We start from the raw sequence: 24,880 nt of genomic DNA, 5'->3' as shown, positions 1-24,880 counted from the left end.
GGGGGGAAGGGAACATCTGAGAAGAAAAGCCCACATAGCATGAGCAAGAGCTAGGTTTACCCTATTATTCACTGTTTGCACAATAACTATCAAAAATTTCACTTGAGGAGTTTCACCCAAGCTAACATAAACCAGAAGGACCACAGGGAAAGCAAGTCAGAGACAAAATATTTCACAGTAATTGGATTTCCCCTATGTCTGATTTGTATTTTAAACATGAAACGTTTAAAAAACAACCCGTCGTATTAAAGAAATATTAATTTGAGGAATATTTCTGCTGTGTCAGTGGATACAATTAATGATCATGTTACTTTTTAATATAAAATTGTGTCAAGGGACACTACCCCTACTCTTCAGGAGCAATGCATTGGATTGGTCACAATCACAGTCTATAACATCAAGGGCCATATGTTTTACATTTTGATTATAGAGAGAAGGGTCATGCTTGTTAATGATGAAGCATTCCTTTGCCCTCAGCAAAATCATTTGCATACAGCTCTTGTCAGCTCTGCAGAGCAGAAACATTGAGCAGAATTTTAAAAGGATTGATTTAGGAGTTTCATTACTTAGTTTTGCCTTCAACATTGGGAAATTTCTAGAATTTGCACTAGAAAAGAAGTACTAAAATGGTGCTTTGTGATTTCTACGATATGTGTTTGTTTATTACACTGCTTTTATTTTACTGAGTTTTCACTGGCTGAAGCAGCCTCATATGACTATTTCTATTCTGCACAATTGTCTGAAAAAATCATCAAAAATAATACAAAAGTCAGGCAACCTGTTATTGTGTTCTGCATTCAAAAAATAAAATGGCCAACACAGCATACCTGCTCCACATCCATTCCCCAGGAAGATTTATGCTACTTTAATTTGAAAAATATATAGGCAATTGTAGTAAATTAAACAGGCCTATTCTCTTGTAGTCAATGGTAAGATGGAATGCCAGGGAAAGTCAAAACCCTAGCAGCAATGCTAGAATCCTCAAAGAGGGTGGGTACTGAATGGCCATGGCTGTTTACACCTTGTGCACCAGGGCCAATGCAGGACAGGTGGGAGGACTCTCCTGATCATGATGCACCCTATAAAAGGATAACCACTCTGATATGTATTCTGTTCTGGCTTCCTCAGCACTGGGAAAACCTTATACTACTGAAAAGACAAGTTCCCAGATTTGCAGTCATACCAGTCAGTGTGAAGCACATTTTTAGCCCTGAAATTCACCAAAGAGGAGTCTTTAAATCTGTTGCTGATCTAAATTGGAATATTGTATATCCAGTACCTCAGACCAGTGTAATCTGGGAGAAGAATTCCATATTATGTGGAATGGGAGATATGGGAAGAGAAGGAAATATTTCTGTAGCATTCTCCCCCCCACCCCACCCACCCACACACAGAGCAGCCCTTTGAAACGGCCGAGAGGTTTGGCATGCAAGGATGAATAACCAGGAGGCAGATCATTGGGTAAAATACAGATGATGTATTAATTTAGATAGAACAAATGGGCCAAGTCAAAGAGTTAATATGACCCTGACACTGTGAACACTGTTAAGCAAGGCTGGGGATTTGATGTACAGAGACCTCAATCTGCTTAGCATCACAGCAAACACACCAGTGGAAAGTGAGTAAAGGGTTCATGAATTGATACAATGGCCTGTTAGACCAAACTGTTTTAAAAAAACATTTAAGAAGGAGACAGAAAGACTGGCTTAACTTAAACTGAGACCACCCAAAGATTGTGTTAAAATTATGACAGGTAAACAAGAGGAGTAGGGAATCGGAAATTAATGGACCAAAATTGATGCTTTGAAAATTAGGCCTAATTAATAGACGAAATAATAAGCGGATGGGACCATTCCACCCATGACCTATTTCTGGGGCCCTAAAAAGAAGCTTGGGGAAAGAAAGAAAAAAAAGACTTCTATCACCACTGTGGCTGTGGTGGAAGGATTTTTGCCACAACACCCAGACCCTGATACTCCTGGGAGGGTGCTCAACCACCACCGTTGCGCCAGCAAGGAGCCCAGCCTGATACTTGTGAGATTCCTCTGTTTTCCTGTCTCTCATCTATCTCTTTTCATCCCCCATTACCTTTCTCCTGTCCCTCTCTCTCTCAGCTTCTCCCCTGATCCTGAAATCAACTATAATGCAAGGCACCGGCACGGGGAGATAAGATGTCTGTTCAGCTCTGCTTGGCCCAAGAAGGACCAGTGAAAGAGAGGAACCTGACCAGACCAACTAGATGATGTTTCTATCCAGTGAGGCAAGCCAGGGTGCACAGCAACAGCTGTTGTGGCCAACTTGCCAGCCCAGAGTATCCATCTACGACTGATCAGCTGATCTGTATCCTAAGGACATCAACAAAAATCATATTTCCCCCAATCTTTACTATCCTGTGTCTTCTCTCCCTTCTGCTTTTGTCTTAAGCCAAAAGCAGGAAAGTGATTATCATTCCCAGCTCGAAATTGAACAGAACTAATCTTTTCTTCCCCACCAAACAGGACTGTTTGACATAATAAGAGACTCTAACCAATATTCACCCTCTCTAAAAAAGAGGATTTGATATATTTTAATTAAGTTTGTTTTGCTCAATCTCTCAATTTCCTTTTCAGTGCTTTTTGCTTGGTTTTGATTTTTTTTTCCTTTGTGTGTTTCAGTCAACAGATTTCTAACCACTGGCATGAATTTCCTAGTGTATTTGCCTTGAGACTAAGTATACTAAGGTCCCTGTGTACGAAATCCTGAACCTTGTTTAACACTATTTGCAGTTGGACAGTAGCAGGGTCATGTTTTACACCTTTGACATGGTTGAAGGTGTACAATAATATTAAGTTTATCATGTGGCTCTGCAAATTATCACATGTACTACTCCAATACATGTATATTATATGAGTTGATCTAGAGATACAATGATTTTATAGTCAGATTTCCAGGTCAAATGCCTTTGAATGTGTGTAGCAATGTACATGCAAACTCTAGTTATTATTTTTGTAACACCAAAGGTGTTTAAGGCACTTCATGGACAAACAGGGATATATGTTCAAGCAAAATGAGCATTTTCAGACCCAAATGGTCAGTTACATATCTACATGGCTGTTTTCACAGCAGATGTACAGTTGCTGTAATTGGGCACACAATTGTCTAAAGACAGGCATCAGACTTCTAAAAAAATCTACCACTGCATCTGGGTTGCACCCGCTAGCGTTATGATACCGGGATAGACAGTGTTATAATAAATCTTTCTGACAATCAGTTGTACAGTACGTCAAAACACTATTGCACTGGGTGTCAATCATGTTTATTCGGAAGATGAAATCAAGCCTCACTGACCTTATTTTTTTAGTTTGTTTTTCATTACTATTATTTCACGGGCATTTTTAACTGTTTTCCTGTGCCAGCACTGATGCTACTCCACCCGTCCTCCTTTTTTCTTTTAACTTACAGGTCACATCCTGTTAATCTGAGTGACGCACACAGTGGTCTTTATTTCCCTTTATGTAGCATGCAACTCTTGTTATGAGTAAGCACACATCATCCATTAATGTTAATGGAAGTTATACACACACACACACACATTAAGGGGAGAATAGATCCCTTGGATGCTGAAGTCAATTTCCTCAGTAAGCTGTTAAATTTTAGCTCAGATCTATCTGTGTTATTTACAGAAATGTTTGGTTTTGGAAAGTGTGCAAGCTTTTCATTTGAGCAGCTGGAAGGCAAGGTATTGTGCCAATATATATTTTTTTATGGAAAAACAAGGTTTGACAGCAGTATATGCTCAATCTTTAAAATCCTAAGAGAACAGTTAAACTCCAAACGGGCACAAATCAATTCCAACCAACTTTTCATTTAATAATAAATCTGAACATTAACTTTTCTACCACTTAGTGGAAAAAAGGACATAACACCTTTAACACCCTAAATATGTATTTGAATTAATTTGTTCATGCTTGGAACATAATTGCTCCCTTTATGCTAATATCTTTTTTCACACGGTTATTATATTATGAATATAACGAATTAGACTTACTTCATTTCTATGTTCTAAATGAGTAATTAAAATATAATTACTCTGCAGTTGCAGACTTTTTAATTTAAATTGGTGAGTGGCTGCTGTAAGTTGGCCGTAATTGTACGTGAACTCACTTGCTTTATTTTAAAACAACATTATATAATTTAATACAACTGAACTTTAACACATTTCTTCATGTGGGTGGGTAAACGTTTAGGGTCAGATTCAGCCCTAGGTTACACCATCTCTTGCCAGAGTAACTGAGGCCATGTCTACACTACAAAATTATGTCGCTTGGTTTGTGCACACTTGGCTCTTTGTGTCGGCACATTCTCCCAGAAGCCTTTGTATCGATTGTATCGCCAGTGTGGGGCATTGTGGGATGGCTCCTGAAGGCCAGTAATAGTTGACATAAGCAACACGGTGTCTACACTAATATTGCGTCATCCTAATTACATCAGCCATAACCACTACATGGAAAGATAGGCAGTATGCCAAGAGACCACCCTGACTTTCACCAAGAGATCTTCAATGATCTCAAACTCAAAAAGACGTCCTACAAAAAAGTGGTGTTACTAAGTTGATGTAGAGAGGCACTTACATTGGCAGGAGACAAATTTAAGTGAAGACACTTCCATAGCTAAGTCGACGCAAGGCAGCTTACGTCAACCTAACCGCGTAATATAGACCAGGCCTCAGAAGATGCCATGAAGCTGATCCTCAGACTTATCCTGTGTAGCCCAAGAAGTTGGTATTGTTAGCCAGGAGGAGGCACAACCAGTTGATTGGGTAGACTCTGGGCAGATTCCAGCCCTGGAACCTGAATACAAATTAAAGCTGCCTTCCACTTGTGAAATTCCCAGGACTGTGGTATAGAGCAAACAGTATCTTCCCTCCCCTGGGAATGAATCCCCATTATAACAGCTCCTGCTTGCCCAGGACCAAGGCTTACACTTCTCTACACCTGTGGCAGTAAGATCAAGCCCATAAATGCAACCTTTACTCACATGATTAGTTCCTCTTTACTCAGTGAGACAATTTGCATTAGGGTCATTTATTCCTGTGTGTGTAAGGGTTGAAGGATCCAGTCCATATGTGATACAGCATGTTCTTTTATAGAAATACCTATTAATTTCAGAGTGGTAAATACATCTATATGTATTTGCTAACCATAGGGTGGTTTATAGGTGTCATTGAGGCATCTAATTATTCTTACTTAATAGTTTAATAATTTTAGAAGATAAGTAGCCAGACAACAGTGCACAATATTTTGAAATCATTCTGTGTTCATTAGCTATTTTTTACAATACTTTGAACGTCTTCAGCTTATTGACAGACAGATCTTTTGATTTTTAATGCATATTATACAGACAATAATTATATTAAAAGTATGTTATTTAGGTTGCAAAGTCAAGCACTCAAAAGTTATGAATTGCCAGATTTAGGATTGCCTATGCAACTTTAAAGCTGCCCCTGTGAGCCTATCCTGTGCATTGAATAAAGCAGATGTTGTGTGGTGATAAAATAGTATGTTATAATGTTAAAGACTATATTATAATACATATACACAAGGGGGCAGAATTAAAGCGGTATATCTCTTTCTCTCTCCGACCCCCCAGGAGTTGGTGGAGATTCTGTGCCACATGCTACTCCCAGGGTGAGGTTTAATGGAATAGTAAGGCCATTTCTGGATCTGGGGGACCCAGCACAGCTCCTTCTCTCCAACCCTGCTACAGCTCCTTTGCCAACCCTCTTGTGTTCCCAAAGGAGTGTGTAGGAACTGCTTCTCCATTGGTCTGGCCTGGGAACGTTCAGTGATTTTGGCAGGCCGTCAACAGCTTTCTGAGAAACACAAGTGAAAGGAGGGAACTAGTGATTTTTAATACTTTATTTCTCACTCTAATCTAATTGGAATTTCATGGGACAAAGAAAAGGCACTTGCCTGATATTCTGACAGGGGGTATCTCTAAGGCCTGCTGCCAACAATGGAACTATGAGACCTTCTTAAAAGAAAAAATTGCAAGGATCTCTTAAAATGGATAACATTAGGCAACATAAATATAGGAATTTTTACCAGCTTCCCCTTAAACTAAATAAATAAGGGAAGAGACATTTCACAGAAATTCCTGGCTGTGTACCCCGAGTTTCATGTTATTCTCCGAGACACAATGATAAGGTAAATATGCTAAATTAACCTATTTCTACATATGATAACATTCATATATGCTTGTCTATTGGACCCTCTAATGCCAATCCTTATTCATGTAAATAATGTTTTACAGAACTATGCCTTATTTTTGTAATAGTTGGGAATGGAAGCAGAGTTCTGTAATCTTGCAACAAGAAGGACCTCTCTTATGTGGACACAGAACACTTCCTTCCTTTTCTGCTTCCTAATTCTTGTTCATAGTAAGGCATTAACATTTCCCAAAAATATTAATAAAAGAGGCTCAGAAAAACAATTCATTTGTGAACTTTTCCTAACAGGGAATAGACCCAACTGGCTTGTGCTAGTTACACATTTCTATGGGAATAACCATGTTTTTCTTTTAAAAGCCTAATAGTAGTATTAGAATTCAGAATCAGTGTCGGCCCACACAACTAGAAGCATCTGTCAATGGTTTTTAGTTTCCTGCACTCTGCAAATGAAGATCTAGGCTAGAAACAAATCTTCTGAACAGATGAAAAAGCACTGTTTCTTGGAACCCTGAAATCCATACAGTGTGCTTGCCATAAACTATCATTCATATGCGATTCATGAAAGCAGATGACAGTTTGTACTACCACTTGTGCATGTTCATCCACTCTGAAAAAGATCAGCTTATAAGATTGGCAGGCACTCGCTCATATAACCGTACTACTGTGTATTTCTATAATGCCTTGCATCTGAGAATCTTAAGGTTTTTTATAAAGGTTAACTAAATAAGCCTCATAACCCCCACGTGAGATAAGTATTTTATTATTCCCTTTTTAGAAGTGAAAAAACTACGCAGAGATGGATGCAGAGATGTTAAGGACAAAAGTTTCAAACACCGAACTGGAATTAATTTGCAGACTGGACACCATCAGATTAGGCCTGAATGAAGACTGGAAGTGGTTGGGTCATTACAAAACTTAAAACTAATTTCCCCAGTACTAATTTCTCCCTACTGTTACTCACACCTTCTTGTCAACTATCTGAAATGGGCCACTCTCATTACCACTTCAAAGGTTATTTTTCCTCCCTTGGTATCCTGCTGTCAATTGAATTGTCTCATTAGACTGACCTCACACTTGGTAAGGCAATTCACACCTTTTCATGTATTTATACCTGCTCCTGTATTTTCCACTCCATGCATGCTTATGGCCCAAATATATTTGTTAGTCTCTAAGGTGCCACAAGGACTCCTCATTGTTTAAGTCACTTAGGTACTTTCCAAAATTTTGGCCCACAAATTTGAAAATTTTGGTCTAAACAGTTTCCCTATAATCCCACAGTAAATCAGTATGAGAGAAATCTGGATCTCCTGATGCTCTATTCTGTGCTTGAACTAGTAGATAAAGCTTAGTCTGTATACGAAACAGAACATTTCCCAATACATCCAAATGGCTCTAAAGTTCCCAGTGTCTTTAAAGACACCAAACATCAAACCTTTCCTGTCTTTAATAAATTATTTCTAGTTGGGATTGGTCAAGGATTAGATTTGCACAAATTCCTTTCTTTAGGGCCTTCCATTATGAAGAAAATAGATGTATTGTAGACTGAGTGCACACTACTGCCAACATGACATTTTAGGGTATAGTTCTACTTTTACATATGCACCCAGAGATGTCAATGGGGAAAGTTTGATGTGTAAGGAATGCAGAATTGGGCTCTTGTCTTTAAAACTTAGAACATAAGAATGCCCCTACTGGGTCAGACCAAAGGTCCATCTAGCCCAGTATTCTGTCTTCTGACCGTGGCCAGTGCCAGGTGCCCCAGAGGGAATGAACAGAACGGGTAATCATCAAGTGATCCATCCCCTGTTGCTCCTTCCCAGCTTCCGGCAAACTTGATCCAAATCAAAACCCCAGATAAAAATAAGAGTCAGAATTTTGGGAAAGTTTGGCACCTAACCTGAATTTTGCCACTCAGTCCATCCGTACTTAGTATGTACCAAACCATTGTTAAAGCTGGGACTATAGACAAATCGGTATTCATTTTAGAGCACTGCATATTTTTTCAGGAAACTGCACAGGGCTCCATAGTATTTTATCTAAAATACTGTTTTGAAACAAAAGTAGTCAACATCTACTAGTCTTCAGGAATATAATACAAGCCCCTTCTTTGCCTTATGCTAAACTTTTTCTGGAGTTTGAATGATCCAGTGCAGGATGAAGAGCTACTTCCTATGAAAATATAAAATACCTAGCTGAGAATGTCAAGTACATTCTTCTATTCTGTTCTACGTAAGTTCTCATACTGCTCTCATCTCTGGAGTGCCTGAGTCCCTTCCAGTGGAGTATTGGTACATATTCTTGGTATATTCTTGACCAACACAAATTCAAGGAGTTTGATCTACCTCTGAGAGCAGGACAAGAGAGGAAAAATCATTAAAGGCAGAGGAAACACCCTAGAAGGCAGTTGGCTGACACCTCTACACTGTTTAGCAGCAGATTACATCATCTTTCCTGAAGATACACCCAATTATTCAGTAACTCAAGGTTCATGGAGCACTATACGCAACTACAATAAAGAATAAGGTACAGCAAATCCTGTTAAGACTGTGGAAACCTGTATTTGTACACACCTGCTGCTGTGTGAGTAATAAACCAGGGCTGGAACACATTTCTGGAGTGGTTTTGACTCTTTATTCCTCAACGAACCTTCTGGCCCTTCCTTAGAATCCGACCAAGCCTAGGATTCATCACAACTAGTGCTCCAGCATGGAGCCAGGATATTTTGTGTGTGTGTAAAAATCAAAAATTGTCATCAGGCACAGCAGAAACCTCCTTTTTCTACTTCTCCATTCGAACTTGAAGAGTTTTACACGTTTGCCTAAGAAACAAACATATGTCAGGTACTACATTGTTATGGAATTAATTACATCAAACAAAACTGGGATTCATGGAATATACAGAATGACCGCAAAAATGTTTTTGAGAAAAGATAGCTTCCTGTATCAAAAAAGGCATGATATCAAAAAATAAGAAAAACCAATCACAGTAATGTCAGGGGAAAAGATTTAAACATACTTAAAATTTAGCAAAATATTCTATTTGTCAGCAAAAGCAAACAGAAATGGATCACTAACATTCATTTCATACAAGTACATCAACAGTTCTTAATTCTGACAAGCCAAATACTTGAAAGGCCTTTGAAAATAAGTAATTATTAAGACCTGTGATATAGAAGAAAGAGACAAGTAAGAATTATTTTTCTGAAAGATGTGTGTTCTTCCCATGTGTAGATAAAGAAAAAAAGCATAAACCAGTTTGGGAATTTTGAACAGATGAATAGTCAGAAGAGAACTCTCCTTACACTCAATTCTATTGTGGTGTATGCTATAGGAAACCCTAAGCTTTATACATATACTTTATAGGTATATGAAGTATTAGGGCAAATTTTCAAAATAGGATGCCCAAAGTTAGGCATCTAGATCCACATTTAGGTATCTAAATCAGTGGCCTGTGGATTGATTTTCAGACACACTGAGCATGCTCAGCACCTCTAAAACTCAGGCCATTTTATGTAGGTACTGCCTAATATACTGCCTGATATTTTTTGGTGTTAAGAATCAAGGTCATACAGCCTGTCATTGAAGATGTTTGCAATGAGATTTAAGATTTGACTTATAAACTCAAGATTTTGGAGTTTTAATTATGTCCCTAAATGTTAAAATACAAGCAAACAAATATAAGGGTGGGGGAAGAGGGGTGGAGGAGTGTTTTGTTTTGTCTCTGATTTGTATACTTGCTTGAATCGGATCATTTACAAAATCACCTTAGCTTGTACAATTCACTGAGATAAACATCCTTCCGGTATGTTCTCTGAAGACAGTGGAGTCACATCAAGGAGGAATCTAACGAATTAATGTTTTCATTGTAACTCATTTCCATCTTCTTCCAGAAAGTAACTCCATTAGAATGTTTCTGCTTTGTGTGAGTACGCTTGTGCACACACACACATAATGGCTAAGTATTCTGTATGTTCCTAGGGCACAGCATACGAATGAAAGTCTCGTAGTAGAACTGTTATGACACATTAGTACTAAGAGCACCTTTTTGGATGACAAAACTGTAAATAAAAATCAATTGTTCAATAAACCCTTCCGTTTTTTTCTATAACATAAAAATGCAACAGTGCAACACAAGAATATATGTGGCTTATGCTGCGATCAGAAGCCCAAAGTAGAATTATAACATTGCATAACTGAACTGTAAAACAGTTAATTAAATGCTAATAATAGTTTTCACTTCTATAGTCCTTTCCCCCTGAGTATCTCTTCAAACTGAAGACAAAGGTGGCAACGTGTTTTCTGCTTTTTTGCACATGGGAACACTGGGGAATAGAGCGGCCTCATAGAGGTACTGAGAGGTCTCACACTGACCTATCCATGGTCACCCAGCAAACCAGTGGGATCAGAACTTGTTTCCTAATGCCAAATCTCTTGCTCTAACCTATAAACAACATTATAATTACATGAAAAATATGTAACATGGGTTGAAGACATCTATTATTCTAAAGGGGAAAAAACAGTTTCAAAACCAGTTGAGAGTCACTTAGTATACTTATTCATTCCTTTTAAAAATAAATTGATGTTATTGTTGCTTTTGGTTTTAACTAAATCCATTACTTCAGCTGAAATCATGGAAGCAGGATTGTGCCCCAAATTATCCCCAATAAAAATTCTGAATCAGCTGGACTTAATCACAGCCTATTTTCTTCAAATATAGATGGCATCACAATTTTGAAAGGAAGTTTCAATGGGAAGTTTGAAAGGGCTGTAAAAAGCTACATGAGCCAGAGGCAGACAAAAATATAAATGGTGTCCTTACCTGTGATTTTAGCTTCTCTGTGTGGGTACCTCCTGGTCTGTCAGTGCAGTATGAGGTGTTTTCTGCCTTTGCCCCAAGCTTCAGAGGCAAAGATTCCTTTTGTGATTTCCCCCCCAACTTGTTTGCCAGCTCCCCCAGCTGGCATTTTGAAGTAGTGCACTCATATTTGGCTCCTGGGAATACTGCCATAGCTGAGGGAATATGAGAACTAGAGAACAAGTTAGAAAACAACAGAGAAATTTCCAGGCAGAAATTTAAAAAACAAAAACAAAAAACAATGACAAGTATCAATTTGAAATGCTTTGATAGTTTGCCTCTGTCTTTCCTTCCAGAGCTCCACTTACGTATGGAAAAAAGAGCTCCCCCTGCTAGAAGGGGAATTTCAGACTCAATCAAGACTAGTGGATTCTGACAGAGTGGCAGATACTCATTTAGAGAAAATAAAATTACATTAAATGAAACTAATTTCACCTTTCTCCTGCATGGGTATCCATCACTCCATCAGTCTAATATTGATAGGAAGCAGCAAAGGTAGCAGAACATGAAGGTGAACAGAAAAAAAAAAACGGTTACCCTGTCCCTGCCCTTCAGGTCCTTATGGAAGAGGACCAAAGGAAGATGGAAGAACTTTCCACCTAAAACTGTATCAGACCATGTAGCTGATCCAAGATGTAAAGATGGGATTAGCATTATTCCACACACACACACAGCACAAATACAAATTCCTCCATATTCCCCCATGTGCCTCTTACTTGGAGGCTTCCTAGAAAATTCCATCCCTCCCATAACTCTGAACCAAGATCTATGAGATATAATATGGCTCCAGGTCCAAGCAGGTTCCAAGTCTCAGAGAATGGAAAGTTCAGTGTGTGCACACAAGGGGCCCTGGTAAATAAGAATCTGAAAGACCAGCAAAATCCACAGTTGGTTTACACACAATGGATGTCTGAGCAAGTAGAGAGTTGTTAAGATTACTGTTGCTTATTCCAGCCTGATGCTGCTACCATCTCAGCCATTTGAAGGAAGTGAGGAAAAAAAATGTCAGTATTGCCCATGTTAAAAAAAAAGATAACCTATCCACCCTCCATGTTTAAGGATGTGAGTAGCAGACACAAAATCTCACTGTCTTCCTGTCATGTTTTGTTATTGCTTTCCACATGGATGGTCTTAGGTTTTGGTAGTATTCTTGGGAACAGGTTAAATATCACATTCTTTACCACTTAACTCCCAGAAATAGAGGCTGTGATGTCATTCCTGGAATGACCATCTGCCCTAATTAATGTGGTAACCCATCTGAGCGCCACATCCTGACAAGTTGCCATCTCATTGATCATGGACTGGTCAGAGATAGACTCTTACGTAGGTGTTGAGGGGATATCCATGAGGGAAGCGATAATTCTAGTGCAAAAGGAAGAGTGAGCAAATGATCTGACTCCTGTTCTCATAATTCAACCATCAATTAGAAAATTCTGCAGAAGGAGATATGGCCTGGTCTCTGCAGAGGACACTATCATACTTGGTAATGAAAGGCATTGGTGAGGTGACTTCTGTTGTTCGTCACACACCTTGATAAGATTTTCAATCTTGCGGGCCTACGGGCCAGTCTGAGGTTTGTACAAAAGAAATGAATTCAGTTCCGAAACTGAATTCAGGAGTTCTTCTTGTAATTGACTATGAATCTGTGGTTCTTGAAAATCTGGATAATCTTGCAGGTTGGTACAAAAAGCAGCTACCTCTTATGATTGCACTCTGATCCTGGGATGATCCAAGTAATGGTAAATATGGATGCCTTCCTGACTGAGACAAGCTAATCAACATACTATATTTTCTAAACACTTGGCAGAAGGAGAACAGGCCAGAGGGCACTGCCTGAAACTGGATGTTGTCATCTAATTGCAAAGGGCAGGTAGCATCGGTGATGTACACAGATATGACAGTAAGCCTATTTGAAATCAATGGAACAAAGAAAATCTGGAGAGGCAACTTCTTGAGTGATAGTGTCCAACCAGAATTGGGCTTTGCAAACTACTAGGTTCATTCTTGATAAGTCCCAGGCTAGGGGAAAAAACACCTCCTGTTCTCTTTTTGCACTGTGGAAGATCTTGACTAGAAACCTAAGAATTTCTTGAATACTGGCATAGTAACGATGGCCTCTAAGGTGATGAGTTTTGCTGCATTGTCCAGAGATGCCAGTCATTTTGTGAGGTCCTGGGGAAGAGGAGATGACAGGACAGAGAGAGGAGTGGAATCTTGAAATTCTCTGAAGCGTCCTACTGCAACTATTTCAAGAGCCCATCTAGCTGAAGTAGTATTGGCTCGAGGTTGAATAAGTTCTTCTATCTTCCTCTTACAGGGATGAGCTCCTGAGCCAAAGAGCTTCATTCAGAGAGGGAAAGCAGCATGTGGGTTGTGGTTTGGAAAATATTTTCTGGCATCGATGGAGCAAGAGTGACAAAAAGAGAAATGGTTTTGAATGACTGAAACTTAAAAGTTGTGGTATAAAGATTTATCACTCACTCTGGAGTCTCTAGAAAAGGGTTGATTTGCTGTTATCTTGTTCAGGTCTGAAGAATCGTTAATCATTTTCTCGAACAATTCTCAGAAAAGTTTCACCCCATTGAAGAGTCTCTTGATCATATTGGTCCTGGAGGTCACATACATCTCTACAAACCTGAGACACTCATTCTGTTGCCTTGAGGTGCTAAAGGATGGATCTGGCAAAGAACCTGGTAATGTCACAGGCTGCATAGTACAGAAAACTCAGGATGAGTTTAATAGCTCTTACCTTTATCTAGAATCTTCCTTTAGAAGATCTCTTTCTCTGTGGGTGTAGTGGGGAATGAGTGATGGATAAGGCTGTGCAAGCTGAGACTACAAGATGCTTATAATGCAATGCAGGAGGATTCCAAGCCCATTTTAGAAAGCTCAAACTTCCTTTGGATTTCTAGTTCCATCCACAGGAACTGAGCTTTCCCTATGATGAAACTGGTCTTGATTGAGGTGAAAGGAGGAGTCATCAGCCTTGGGAACCAAAACAGATTTGGTGGTTTTACACAATTGAACTTGGTATCATTTTTGGGTAACACTGACGATGGACCTCTTCTTTTCCAGGTTGACCTATTCAAAGTCCACTATCTTCTCCATCAATTCTGATACCTAAAAGGCACTGTATCCTGCTTTATTTTGCTTCATCTTGAAGAGGTCTTGGACTGAAGGAAGTTGCATGGCTGGGTTAATTATTTTTAATGAACAAGATCCACCAACTCACTGACTTGTTTGTCCGGCAAGAAAAGGCACCTGAATCATCAGATTCAGATTGGTCCAAGTCAGAGCAGGAGAGTCCTCCTCCCTCTGCTGCACTTAGGGGAACTGACTAACTCCTCTGAGTATGAGACAGGCTGAGATTTTCTTTTCTTAGTGACTACTATCTGTTTCCTGGGGAGAAGTCTAACAGGAATGAGGGAGGGTGGTACTCTTGAGGTTTTCTGCAAATAGTGCTAGAGGATAGAGAGCAGTCTGGTGAGAACTGTAGGACTCAGGACCATGGGAAATCATGCATCTTGGACATATGGGGTCCAATTCTCCACTTCATTACATCAGTATTACACTGATGTCATTTCAGTTAAATAGGCATACAACTGATGTAACACAGATGCTGAATGATGGCAAGCACAGTTTGGGTCTACCGTACAAGCTAGGAACACTATCTGGATAGTAGGGGCAAAAAGAGCCTACTGCTATATAAGTCCCACACTTCAAGCATTTTCTTCCCCTCCAACTGACCCAATCTTGGCTCCTGGCTGACATTTCACTACTGGGCAACTCAAGAGGTAGGAGAAGCTGGCAGTGAGATCCTAAAGAGCCAGTTCATTCACTGTAAAAGGCTACTAAACATCACAAAGAGTCTTCCTAGCGTTGCTGCAACAAGTGGAGAGAGACTACAAGTATACGGAGCTGAAAATGGGAGCTGCGACCTCTTTATCTTAGCACTAAAACCATTCTATGGGGAAGTGCTGGAGAAAACCAGAAGACTATGGAAATCCCCGGCTTTCCATTAATGCTTCAGTGAATGAACCAAAACCCTATGTGGAAGCAGAAGAGCCTTCAGGAAGCAGAAGATTGCTCTGCAAACATGTGTACGGTATTTCAAACATGCCAGTGAGGGGAGCTGACAAGCAACTGAAAAAAAATCACAAGAGGAATCTTGTGGGACAAAGGCAAAAAACCCTTCTGTACTGGGCTAAAGAACTGTTGCGTTACCATGTGGAAGCCAGAAACGTTTGACAAAATCACCTAATTAATGACCTATAATTCAAATACCATTTGATATTTTTCTGCACAAATATTCTCCTTTGCTTTCAGAGTAAGTCTGGCAATTTTCAAGCTACACAGATGCTAAAATAGGGCTGTATAATGGTTGCAACCTTAACTGAGGAGAGGCTCCCCCATCTCCAAAATGTATTTAAATATGATACTGTGATAGATATTGTTATTAATAATATAATATTGCTTTAAATGTGATTGGGGCCATGATTCACAAAGGATTTAACCTCTTAAGATTTCTGTAGTATCTCTTCTCCCACAAAAGTGAATTGAGGCACCTCAAAAAAAAAAGTTTGAAGGAGAGTAGCCAAAGGGACATGTCCAAGGACAAGCAGCTGGGTACAAAAATAGAACAGGACAGAACACAAAGAGACAGAGCAACCAGCTCCCAAACAGCCACTCACAAAAAATAACTACAGTCTGTGTGCAGAAGCCCTCTTCTTTCAAGGGTTATGTTGACAAGTTCCTTGTCCTCAAAAAACATTTCATGCTGTTCTATCTCCTCACCATTTCTCTCAGTAACCTCAGCACCTATGGAAACTTGAAATGAACTAAACAGGTAAAGTAAATCGATTTGAAAATGGTAATCTGCATTGGTGTGGACTTTTTAGAACATTTCTGTAGTGGTCTTTACTTCTCAAACAAGCTTTCCTGCCCTTTGTGGAAATCTGGCTAAGGCTACACTGTTTCATAGCTTGACATTAGAAATGTATGTCCACAGGGTCCAACATTCAGATTTGGTGTGTGTCGCTCTGACATTTAAACTTACTTGTATTTAGAAACAGATATCTGCATGCCTGATCTATGGTTGCCAACTATCTGTTTGCAGGAAACCGAACACCCTTGCCCCCGCCCCCTACCCCACCCCTGCCGTGAGACCCCTTCCCTGCCCCATCCCTTCTCTGAGGCCCCGCCCCCCGCTCACTACATCCCTCCTCCCTCCATTGCTTGCTCTTCCCCACCCTCGCTCACTTGCTCATTTTCACCGGGCTGGGCCAGGGGGTTGGAGTGCAGGAGTGGGTGAGGGCTCTGGCTTTGGGATATGGGCTCTGGGTGGGGCTGTAGATTAGGGGTTTGGGGTGCAGGAGGGGGCTCTGGGCTGGGGCCAAGGGGTTCGGAGTGTGGGAGGGGGCTCAAGCTGGGGCAGAGGTGCAGGAGGGGGTGAGGGCTCTGGGGTGGGGCAGGGATAAGGGGTTTGGGGTGCAGGAGAGGGCTCTGAGCTGGGGCCAAGGGGTTCAGAGTGTGGGAGGGGGCTCCAGGAGGCAGTTTGGCTGCGGGAGGAGGCTCAGGGCTGCCACAGGGGATTGGGGCACAGGAGGGGATGCGGGCTCCGGCCGGGCAGCGTTTACCTCACGTGGCTCCCAGGAAGCAGCCGGCATCTCCCTCTGGCGCCTAGGCAGAGGCACAGACAGGTGTCTCCGTGCACTACTCCTGCCTGCAGGCACTGACACCGCAGCTCCTATTGGCCAGGGTTCCCAGCCAATGGGAACTGCGGAGCTGGCGCTTGGGACACAGACAGCACACTGAGCCCCTATGGCCACCCTATGCTTACAAGCCAGAGGGAAATGCCAGCTGCTTCCCGGGAGCCACACAGAGCCAGGCAGGCACCCTGCCTTCACAGCTGCTGGCAGCCAACTGGACTTTTAACGGCCTGGTCAGCGATGCTGACTGGAGCCAGCACGGTCCCTTTTCGACTGGGTGTTCCAGCCAAAAACCAGATGGCTTGTGACCCTAGCCTGATCCAAACCACAGTGAAGTCCCTGGGAATTGTTCCATTGATTTCACTGGTCTGCGGAGCAGACCCTATGTACTTGTTCCACCTGAAGATCTAGTAAATGTCTAAGTGACCTAAATTGCACCTACAAATAAGTGAGGTACAAAACAGGTGTGAAAAGGAAGTTAAGGCCAGGTTGGAAATCAGGCCCAGTATGTGCCATGTGGCTGAACTAACATAGCCAGTGGAACCTTACAGTTTGCATTTCTGTAGTTTTTGGTATTCAGTTGTATCAACAAAGGGCTTTGCATTTAATTACGTATGTGATTTAGATTCTAGATGTTGCACATTTAAGTAATGAAGATGGGCTGCCTATGGACTCAGTCCTGCTGAAAGAAGTGCAGAGGCAAAGTGCTAAGGCTCAGTCCACACTCTGTAATGAAGTCCTGCTCAGCACTGTCAGCAAACCCCTTTGCATGCCCTCAAGCCAGCCAAGTCCAAAAAACACCATACAAGCAAGTATTACGACAGACAAACAAAACAAAAACCAGTAGAACCAATTAGATAAGAATATAGATTAACAAGCAACCCCACAGTCTGATTCCCCTTTATCCTGTTATACCTGTGATTGTGATTATTGCTTGTGTTGCTTTAGCTAAACTTATAGTGTAAGCTCTATGGGGCAATTATGTTTTTTTCTAGGCTTTGTATACTTTTGGTACTATATAAATAGATAAACAACAACCAGCTCTGGGCCCAAATTGGCCTGAAATAAATTAAGTATTGTAAGTAGAAGGAAGTGGACACACCCAGCGCATAGTAATTTAAATACAATCCATTACATGCAACAATGTGCACAGAAGCTATTTTTAGGGTTTTCAGTTATTCTGATAGCCAGTGAAGACTGGTGGCTCCACAGTAGGGGCTGTACTTGAACAAAATGAGAGTAGGGGTAGGCAATATGTGCAAGAAAACAGTATCTCTTGCAGCCAACTTCCTAGTGCTTCGTGTTGTATGATGGGATCAGTTTTCTTTGGCGCAGAGAAAGTGTTATAGCAGATCAATCCAACATTCTGTCTCTGACAGTGGCTAGTACCAGAATCTAACCTGCACACAGAAACGTTCCACCCTATCTCCATTACTACCTTGTTTATAACATGAGGATTTATATATTTTTCATGAAATGCATTTAATCTCGAAAAACTGTATTTGGTGTACACTGCAATTTTAATGATGAGATACTGGGGTGCCGGGAGCAGCTCTGATAAGTATGTGCTCAGATGACAAAAAAAATTCTTTTAAAAAAAATTGATTGCCCATAGGCTTTGAAAGAAATCTTCTGACAATAATACTGTAATAAAGAGTAATCACTCTTTTCTGTGTCTAATATTTTGCTACAGTATTTGCACATAATTGTGTTATGATCACATTCTTTCTATGAACCACAAAATATTGCTAGACACTGAAGATATGTGTACTGTTTCTATAATCAGAAAGGGAATATTCTAGGTAGGAGCTCTGCAGTGAAGCAGAGAGAGAGAGTAGCTTTAGGGATAACAGTTTTCTCTTTTCTAATAAAGCCCCTTGTTCAGTTTTAGAAGAAAGCAACTTCTAAAATTATTTTACATGACAGAACAGAGTCATTTTTTTAGGCTCTATTGGCTTGCAATGTCAGTAGTTGGACATATTTCAAATTTACCAGTGGCAACAGCAAAGGAAATCAGTGTGAGATATGTGTCCCCACATTAACCGCAGCTACCCTATTAGTATGTAGTCTATCAGTTAAACTGCAGTATACAGTATATGCCATTTTTCAAGATCAAATCCATTTCGTCACAAATATGGTGGGCTCTAGTCCGAACCCACCATAACATTTGGAAGAAGGAAGAGGAGGGGGGGAAGGAAGGGATAGTCTAGCAGGAGGGCAGTACTTTTTTTCAACCTTAGCAGCAGCACAAACAGCAATAGTCATTCTGGTTTTTTCCCCTCAGCTGCAGCCTAAAGTGCCTATGCATCTGTTGTGATTCAGGAAGACAAATCATCAGCCAACATAGCTATCGCTTCACTGTCACTAACATCAGGCTTGGTTTTCCATTTTCCTTTTCTTGCCAGATCTGGGGACTCATTCTCAACCCTCTCACGCTGCTTCTTCTTATTCATTATCATCCTTCCCTTCCAGGATATAAGGATCGTAGAGAGTGACAGCAGCAAAAAAGGAGGTTGTGACTGCGGCAGTAATAGCTGTGGAAATATTAATGCTACTTCCTGATGCTTAACATCTTGCTAATCATCACCCTGGCTCTGGCCTTCATTTTTTAGGATACTTGAGAAGTTTGTAGCAAGGCATCTTTGGCAATAACTGGAGTCCGCAGATTTCACGGACACCACCTGGTGTGGTATTAGACCAGATTTTGGTACCGACATAGCTCTGGTTTCATTGTTTGATGATCATCCCCTAATACTGGACAAAGTCAAGGTACCCAGCTAATTCTTCTAGATCTATCTGCTGATTTGAATTCATTGATTACAACGTGGATAAGGCTTTGGACCCTGCCAATAACAGGGGAAGTAGTGCTGGAGTAGCTCCATTCTTTTGTCTCCAAGAGGACCCAAAGAGAAGTGTTGGGTGATTGTTTTTCTGCCCCCAAAGGTTCCCTGGTGTGAAGTGCCATGAGATTCAGCTGAGTCACTTTTCCTGTTCTAATCACTAGGGGAAAGAGAGATGCTCTCGTCTGCAGTGATATCCAGATGCATCTGTTTTTCATTAGATCTGGATAGGGGTGTTTTTCAGCTTGCCCATTAGTAGTTAAGATTGGGGAGTGGAGGAAAGATGTCTGGCTGAAACTCAACCCACATCAAACAGAGAAAGTGCTGACTGGCAGGGATAAACATACAAAGGAGATGGTGGAGCTTTTAGCGGTCTTTGTAACAGATAGTGTTTGCTCTACTGTTGTTAGTAAAGTATACAATCTCAGGGACCTGTAGATCCCCAGCTGACTTCATCAAGAAGCAGCAGTGGACAAGGATGGAGGAGTCTGTTCCTTTAATTGCCAACAGTGTGTCCATATGTAAAGTCATCTAGCTGATGTATTTTTTATTCCATGTGCCAAGAGAGTTTGTGATAGGCTTATTTTATAAATTAAAATACAAATAAAATTAATGCAGCCCCTCGCAGCTGCAGTAATGAATTTAGAAACATTTCAACATTTGTATGTGAGAGAGAGGGGGAGACAGAGGTAAAAATATCAGGGTCACCGAATACACAGGAACCAGTGTGTTTATTTAGTTTAGTGTGTTGGTCCTGTTGACCACCCTTTGGCATGGCCAGTTGGTGAGTTTGGACATCATGTCTTCTCTTCTTCCACAAACATGATGTTTGATTTTTTTCTTCTAAACTTTGGATGCCATGATGCAAAATTAGATTAAATGGAAAATTATGAATATCTGACTCCAGGCTCTCTCTAATATTGTTTTGGAATGTAAATAAACACACTCGATATGGATTTCTCTCTACCCCTGTAATACTTCTCTTCTATTTCTTTATGTCCCTGCAATATTTATGATTTTTACAGTAGTCGATTTCTGATGTTGGTTTGGAATATAGTTACTTAGTAATATATCCAATATTGATTTCTCTCTGATCTAAAGTATGTTTTCCCCACACATTATTCAAGAATACTAGCCCAATTTTAAGAGTGTTGAGCACTCACAGTTCCCACTGCAAGGTAAGATATGGGCACTCAGCACTTCTGAAAATTAGACCATACATTTACAAAAGTTTGCACCTAATACACTTGCATTTCTACTAGGGCTGTTGCAGTTAACTCACACGATTAACTCAAAAAAATTAATCGCGATTAATCGCACGGTTAAACAATAGAATACCAATTGAACTTTATTAAATATTTTTGAATGTTTTCTACATTTTCAAATATATTGATTTCAGTCACAACACAGAATACAAACTGTACAGTGCTCACTTTATATTTATTTTTATTACCAATATTTGCACCGTAAAAAAAAATTATTGTATAATTGTATTCAATTCACCTAATACAAGTACTGTAATGCAATTTCTTTATCATGAAAGTTGAACTTACAAATATAGAATTATGTACAAAAGAATAACTGCATTCAAAAATAAAACAATGCAAAAATGTAGAGCCTACAAGTCCACTCAACCCTAATTCAGCCAGTCGCTCAGACAAACAAGTTTGGTTTAATTTGCAGGAGATAATGCTGCCTGCTTCTTGTTTACAATGTCACCTGAAAATGAGAACAGGCATTCACATGGCACTTTGTAGCCAGCATTGCAAGATATTTACATGTCATATGCTAAACATTAGTATACCCCTTTATTCTTCAGCCACCATTCCAGAGGACATGCTTCCATGCTGATGATGCTCGTTAAAAAAATAATGCATTAATTACATTTGTGACTGAACTCCTTGAGGGAGAATTGTATGTCTCTTGTTCTGTTTTACGTGCATTTTGCCATGTATTTCATGTCATAGCCGTCTCGGATGATGACCCAGCACATGTTCATTTTAAGAACACTTTCACAGTAGATTTGACAATACACAAAGAAGGTACCAAGGTAAGATTTCTAAAAATAGCTACAGCACTCGACCCAAGTTTTAAGAATCTGAAGTGTCGTCCAAAATCTGAGAGGGATGAGCAGAGTGTGGAGCAGGCTTTCAGAAGTCTTAAAAGAGCAACACTCAGATACGGAAACGACAAGAACCCAAACCAGCAAAAAAAGAAAATCAACCTTCTGCTGGTGGCATCTGACTCATGATGATGAAATGAACATGTGTCAGTCCGCTCTGCTTTGGATAGTTATCAAGCAGAACCCGTCATCAGCATGGAAACATGCCCTCTGGAATGGTGGTTGAAGCATGAAGGGACATATGAATCTTTAGCACATCTGGCACGGAAATATCTTGCAGCACAAGCTACAACAGTGCCATGCAACCACCTGTTCTCACTTTTAGAGACATTGTAAACAAGAAGCGGGCAGCGTTATCTCCTGCAAATTGTAACCAAACTTGTTTGTCTGTGAGATTGGCTGAAGTAGGACTAAGTGGACTTGCAGCCTCTAAAATTTTACATTGTTTATTTTTGAATGCAGTTTTTTTTGTACATAATTCTACATTTGTAAGTTCACCTTTCATGATAAAGAGATTGCACTATAGTACTTGTATTAGGTGAATTGAAAAATAATATTTCTATTGGTTTTTACAGTGCAAATACTTGTAATCAAAAATAAATATAAAGTGAGCACTGTACACTTTGTATTCTGTGTTGTAATTGAAATCAATATATTTGAAAATGTAGAAAACATCCAAAAATATTTAAATAAATGGTATTCTATTATTAACGGTGTGCTTAATCAATGGCTAGATTAATCAATGAATGAGATTAATCATGATTAATTTTTTTAATTGCTTGACAGCCCTAATGTCTACATATCTTAAAATATTGCTTCATTTACATATTTTATTCAGAGAATAATACATGGCTGGACTTTATTGCTCACATCTCTGATGTGATGATTTTCTAAGAACAAGTGAGCATTTTTTGTTATGCAATGTCAGATTTCAGTTGCTTGCTCCTTCAATAAAGTGATTAGCAATAGTGGTTTGAGCTCTGAGGTCTCTGTTTTTAGTCACTTTGCACATTAAATAAGTTTAATTATATGTCAGCATTGTGGGATACATCTTCAGCAGGTGTGAATCAAGGTAAGTGCAGAATGTTACTTTCACACCTGGCATCAGGCTAACATATTTGATGAGGTTGTCCCCTGTCAAAGTCTCTGTAAGTCTGATTAACACTAGAAGTCCCCTTGTCCTTCTTAGAACCTCTCTCTTTTTGGAGCTCCAAGCACTCAAAATCAATTCAAAGACACCTCTCTCCAACTGTAAGACAACAATCTTGCCTCTCGCTGATCTTCTTTGGCAGATGAAATTCCTAACTAGAGCTAGTCAACGTTTTTTTCAACCAAAGCTTTTGTCTTGGAAAATGGGGTTTCATTGAAAATGAAAAATTTTCACCAAAAAAAATTATTCAAATACATTTTTTTGGTTTTCTGGCTAGAGGGGAAATTCTCACCCTCTCATTTTTTCCCACCTCTCTCTTTCTCCCCGCCACTGGAGAACTGTAGGGGGAAAGCTTTTTTTTTTTTTAAGTGTTGAAAGGTGAAAGGAAGTATTGCTTTTCTTGTTTTGTTTTTTCTTCCAGTGAAAAAAAATATAAAAGTTAAGAAAAGGGGACGGGAGCCAAAAATTTATAAACAAAATATTTCAAAATGAAATACAAATGTTTACTGCTTTGAAAAAAAAATCTTTTTGTCAACAAATAGGAAAAAAGTGAAGGGAAAAAAAAAGTCATGTTAAAAAAAATTCAACCATCTGTACCTTAACACAATCCTAGAACTGCATCCTGGACCCTATGTCATCGCTGGAAAAATCTCTGCTCTATCTTCATTTCATAGCCTTAATAATCTATTTCTAAACACCCTCTCCAGTTCCAGTGCATTGCTTAGGCAGGCATACACTACAAGATCTCTGCCTAAAAATAAATAATTATTTTAGCCAGAATAGCAATTTTCTTCTCAGACCTCTCTAAATATAGAGACAGAAATTCCACCCTTCCAAATATAAACTCCAACAGAGTAAAAGATGTTAATCAGAGGTAAGTTCAGACCCCTAAACTCTTCCTCTCCACATTTACTTCTTCTCTCTGATTATTCCTTATTAACCCATTAGCCCTCTCCTCTCTGTTAGCCATACCCTGACATTGTAGGGATGGTGATTCCGTTACAACATAATTCCATAATGCCTATTTCTTCATTCTTAGTGTACATAATATCTACCTGAATAGCCTTAAGATTTGAATTCTAAGTACCAGAATATTCATGCTATTCTTCATTCATTATTCATACATATTCTTCTTAGATATCTGCATCTCTGAACAACATACAACACTTCAACCAGGTCACATTTTTCACATGTATTATTGAAGAGGAAAATTTGACCCAATGTTTAGAGGTGAATTGAGACGTAATGCATTATATTGCTTTTAGCAAGGCTTTCACAGAAGTTGCTATGTATTTAAATCACACAAACTTGCTAGCTCCCTTTGGCTCCTGCTGCTTTTACATTATACATGACCATCACATATGGGCTACTTCATTAGACAATAATAAAAGCTTATTATACTTGTTCTCTTAATACTGATTTTTTGCTGTCTCTATTATTTTTCTCTGAATATGGAGTTTACTGGTTTCAAACCCTTCAGAATTTTTCCTTTCACTTAGAACCTTTTAGGATAGACAATAGCTACATACACACTGCAGCCTCCATACATTAGGGATGAGTATTCACTTTTGATAACACGGTACTTTCTTAAGACAAAGAAGACATTCAGCCTCTCAGTAGCAGCATAGGTAGTCCAGGGCTTCTCAAAATCAAGGATACTGAAGATTCAATTTCATGTATATAGAGAGGCAGGATTAACCCTTCAGAGCCCAGATAGCCAATTGTTAGGTGCAAACTTGAAATAAAGTGTGGGATTTCCCTCAGAAAAACTCTGCAGAAGGGGGAGAGGGGGGATCTGGCTGAGCCACTGGCAAGACAGGTAAAACTGGAGGGAACTTCAGGAGGCAGGAAATCCCCTGCTGCCACAGACTGACAGGTCTGGTTCTGCCCCCAAGCTGAAATCAGGCTGAAGCATCCATTACAATGGACCTGTAGGCCTCAGCATGATGATGAATAGAGCTTGGCACCTCTAGAGTGGTTTAAAAGTGTTTGGTGCCC

General features: G+C 39.8%; 1 protein-coding gene across 5 annotated transcripts in view; it reads right to left on the bottom strand.

Annotated features, from left to right (window-relative positions):
• The window catches only part of TAFA2 (TAFA chemokine like family member 2), a 289,386-nt gene that overhangs the window by 3,858 nt on the left and 260,648 nt on the right, over positions 1-24,880 (bottom strand). Inside the window, exons 5-7 of one of the 5 annotated variants that reach the window (XR_012156776.1) lie at positions 11,027-11,234; positions 9,972-10,265; positions 8,779-9,026 (exon numbers count right to left, since the gene is read on the bottom strand). The exons of 1 other annotated variant lie outside the window; for it this stretch is intronic. Coding sequence is in view for 1 of the 4 variants with exons in the window: in XM_073327943.1 (XP_073184044.1) it covers positions 11,187-11,234 (48 nt within the window). In the remaining 3 variants the exon portion in view is untranslated. Of the gene's footprint in view, positions 1-8,778; positions 9,027-9,971; positions 10,266-10,307; positions 11,235-24,880 lie in introns of those variants that run through there. 3 more of the 5 variants (XR_012156777.1, XR_012156778.1, XM_073327943.1) reach the window with 3 other exon arrangements.

The sequence above is a fragment of the Lepidochelys kempii genome, chromosome 1 (genome assembly GCF_965140265.1).
Source record: "Lepidochelys kempii isolate rLepKem1 chromosome 1, rLepKem1.hap2, whole genome shotgun sequence".
Taxonomy (NCBI): domain Eukaryota; kingdom Metazoa; phylum Chordata; order Testudines; family Cheloniidae; genus Lepidochelys; species Lepidochelys kempii.
This window is presented reverse-complemented; position numbering and strand designations above follow the sequence as displayed.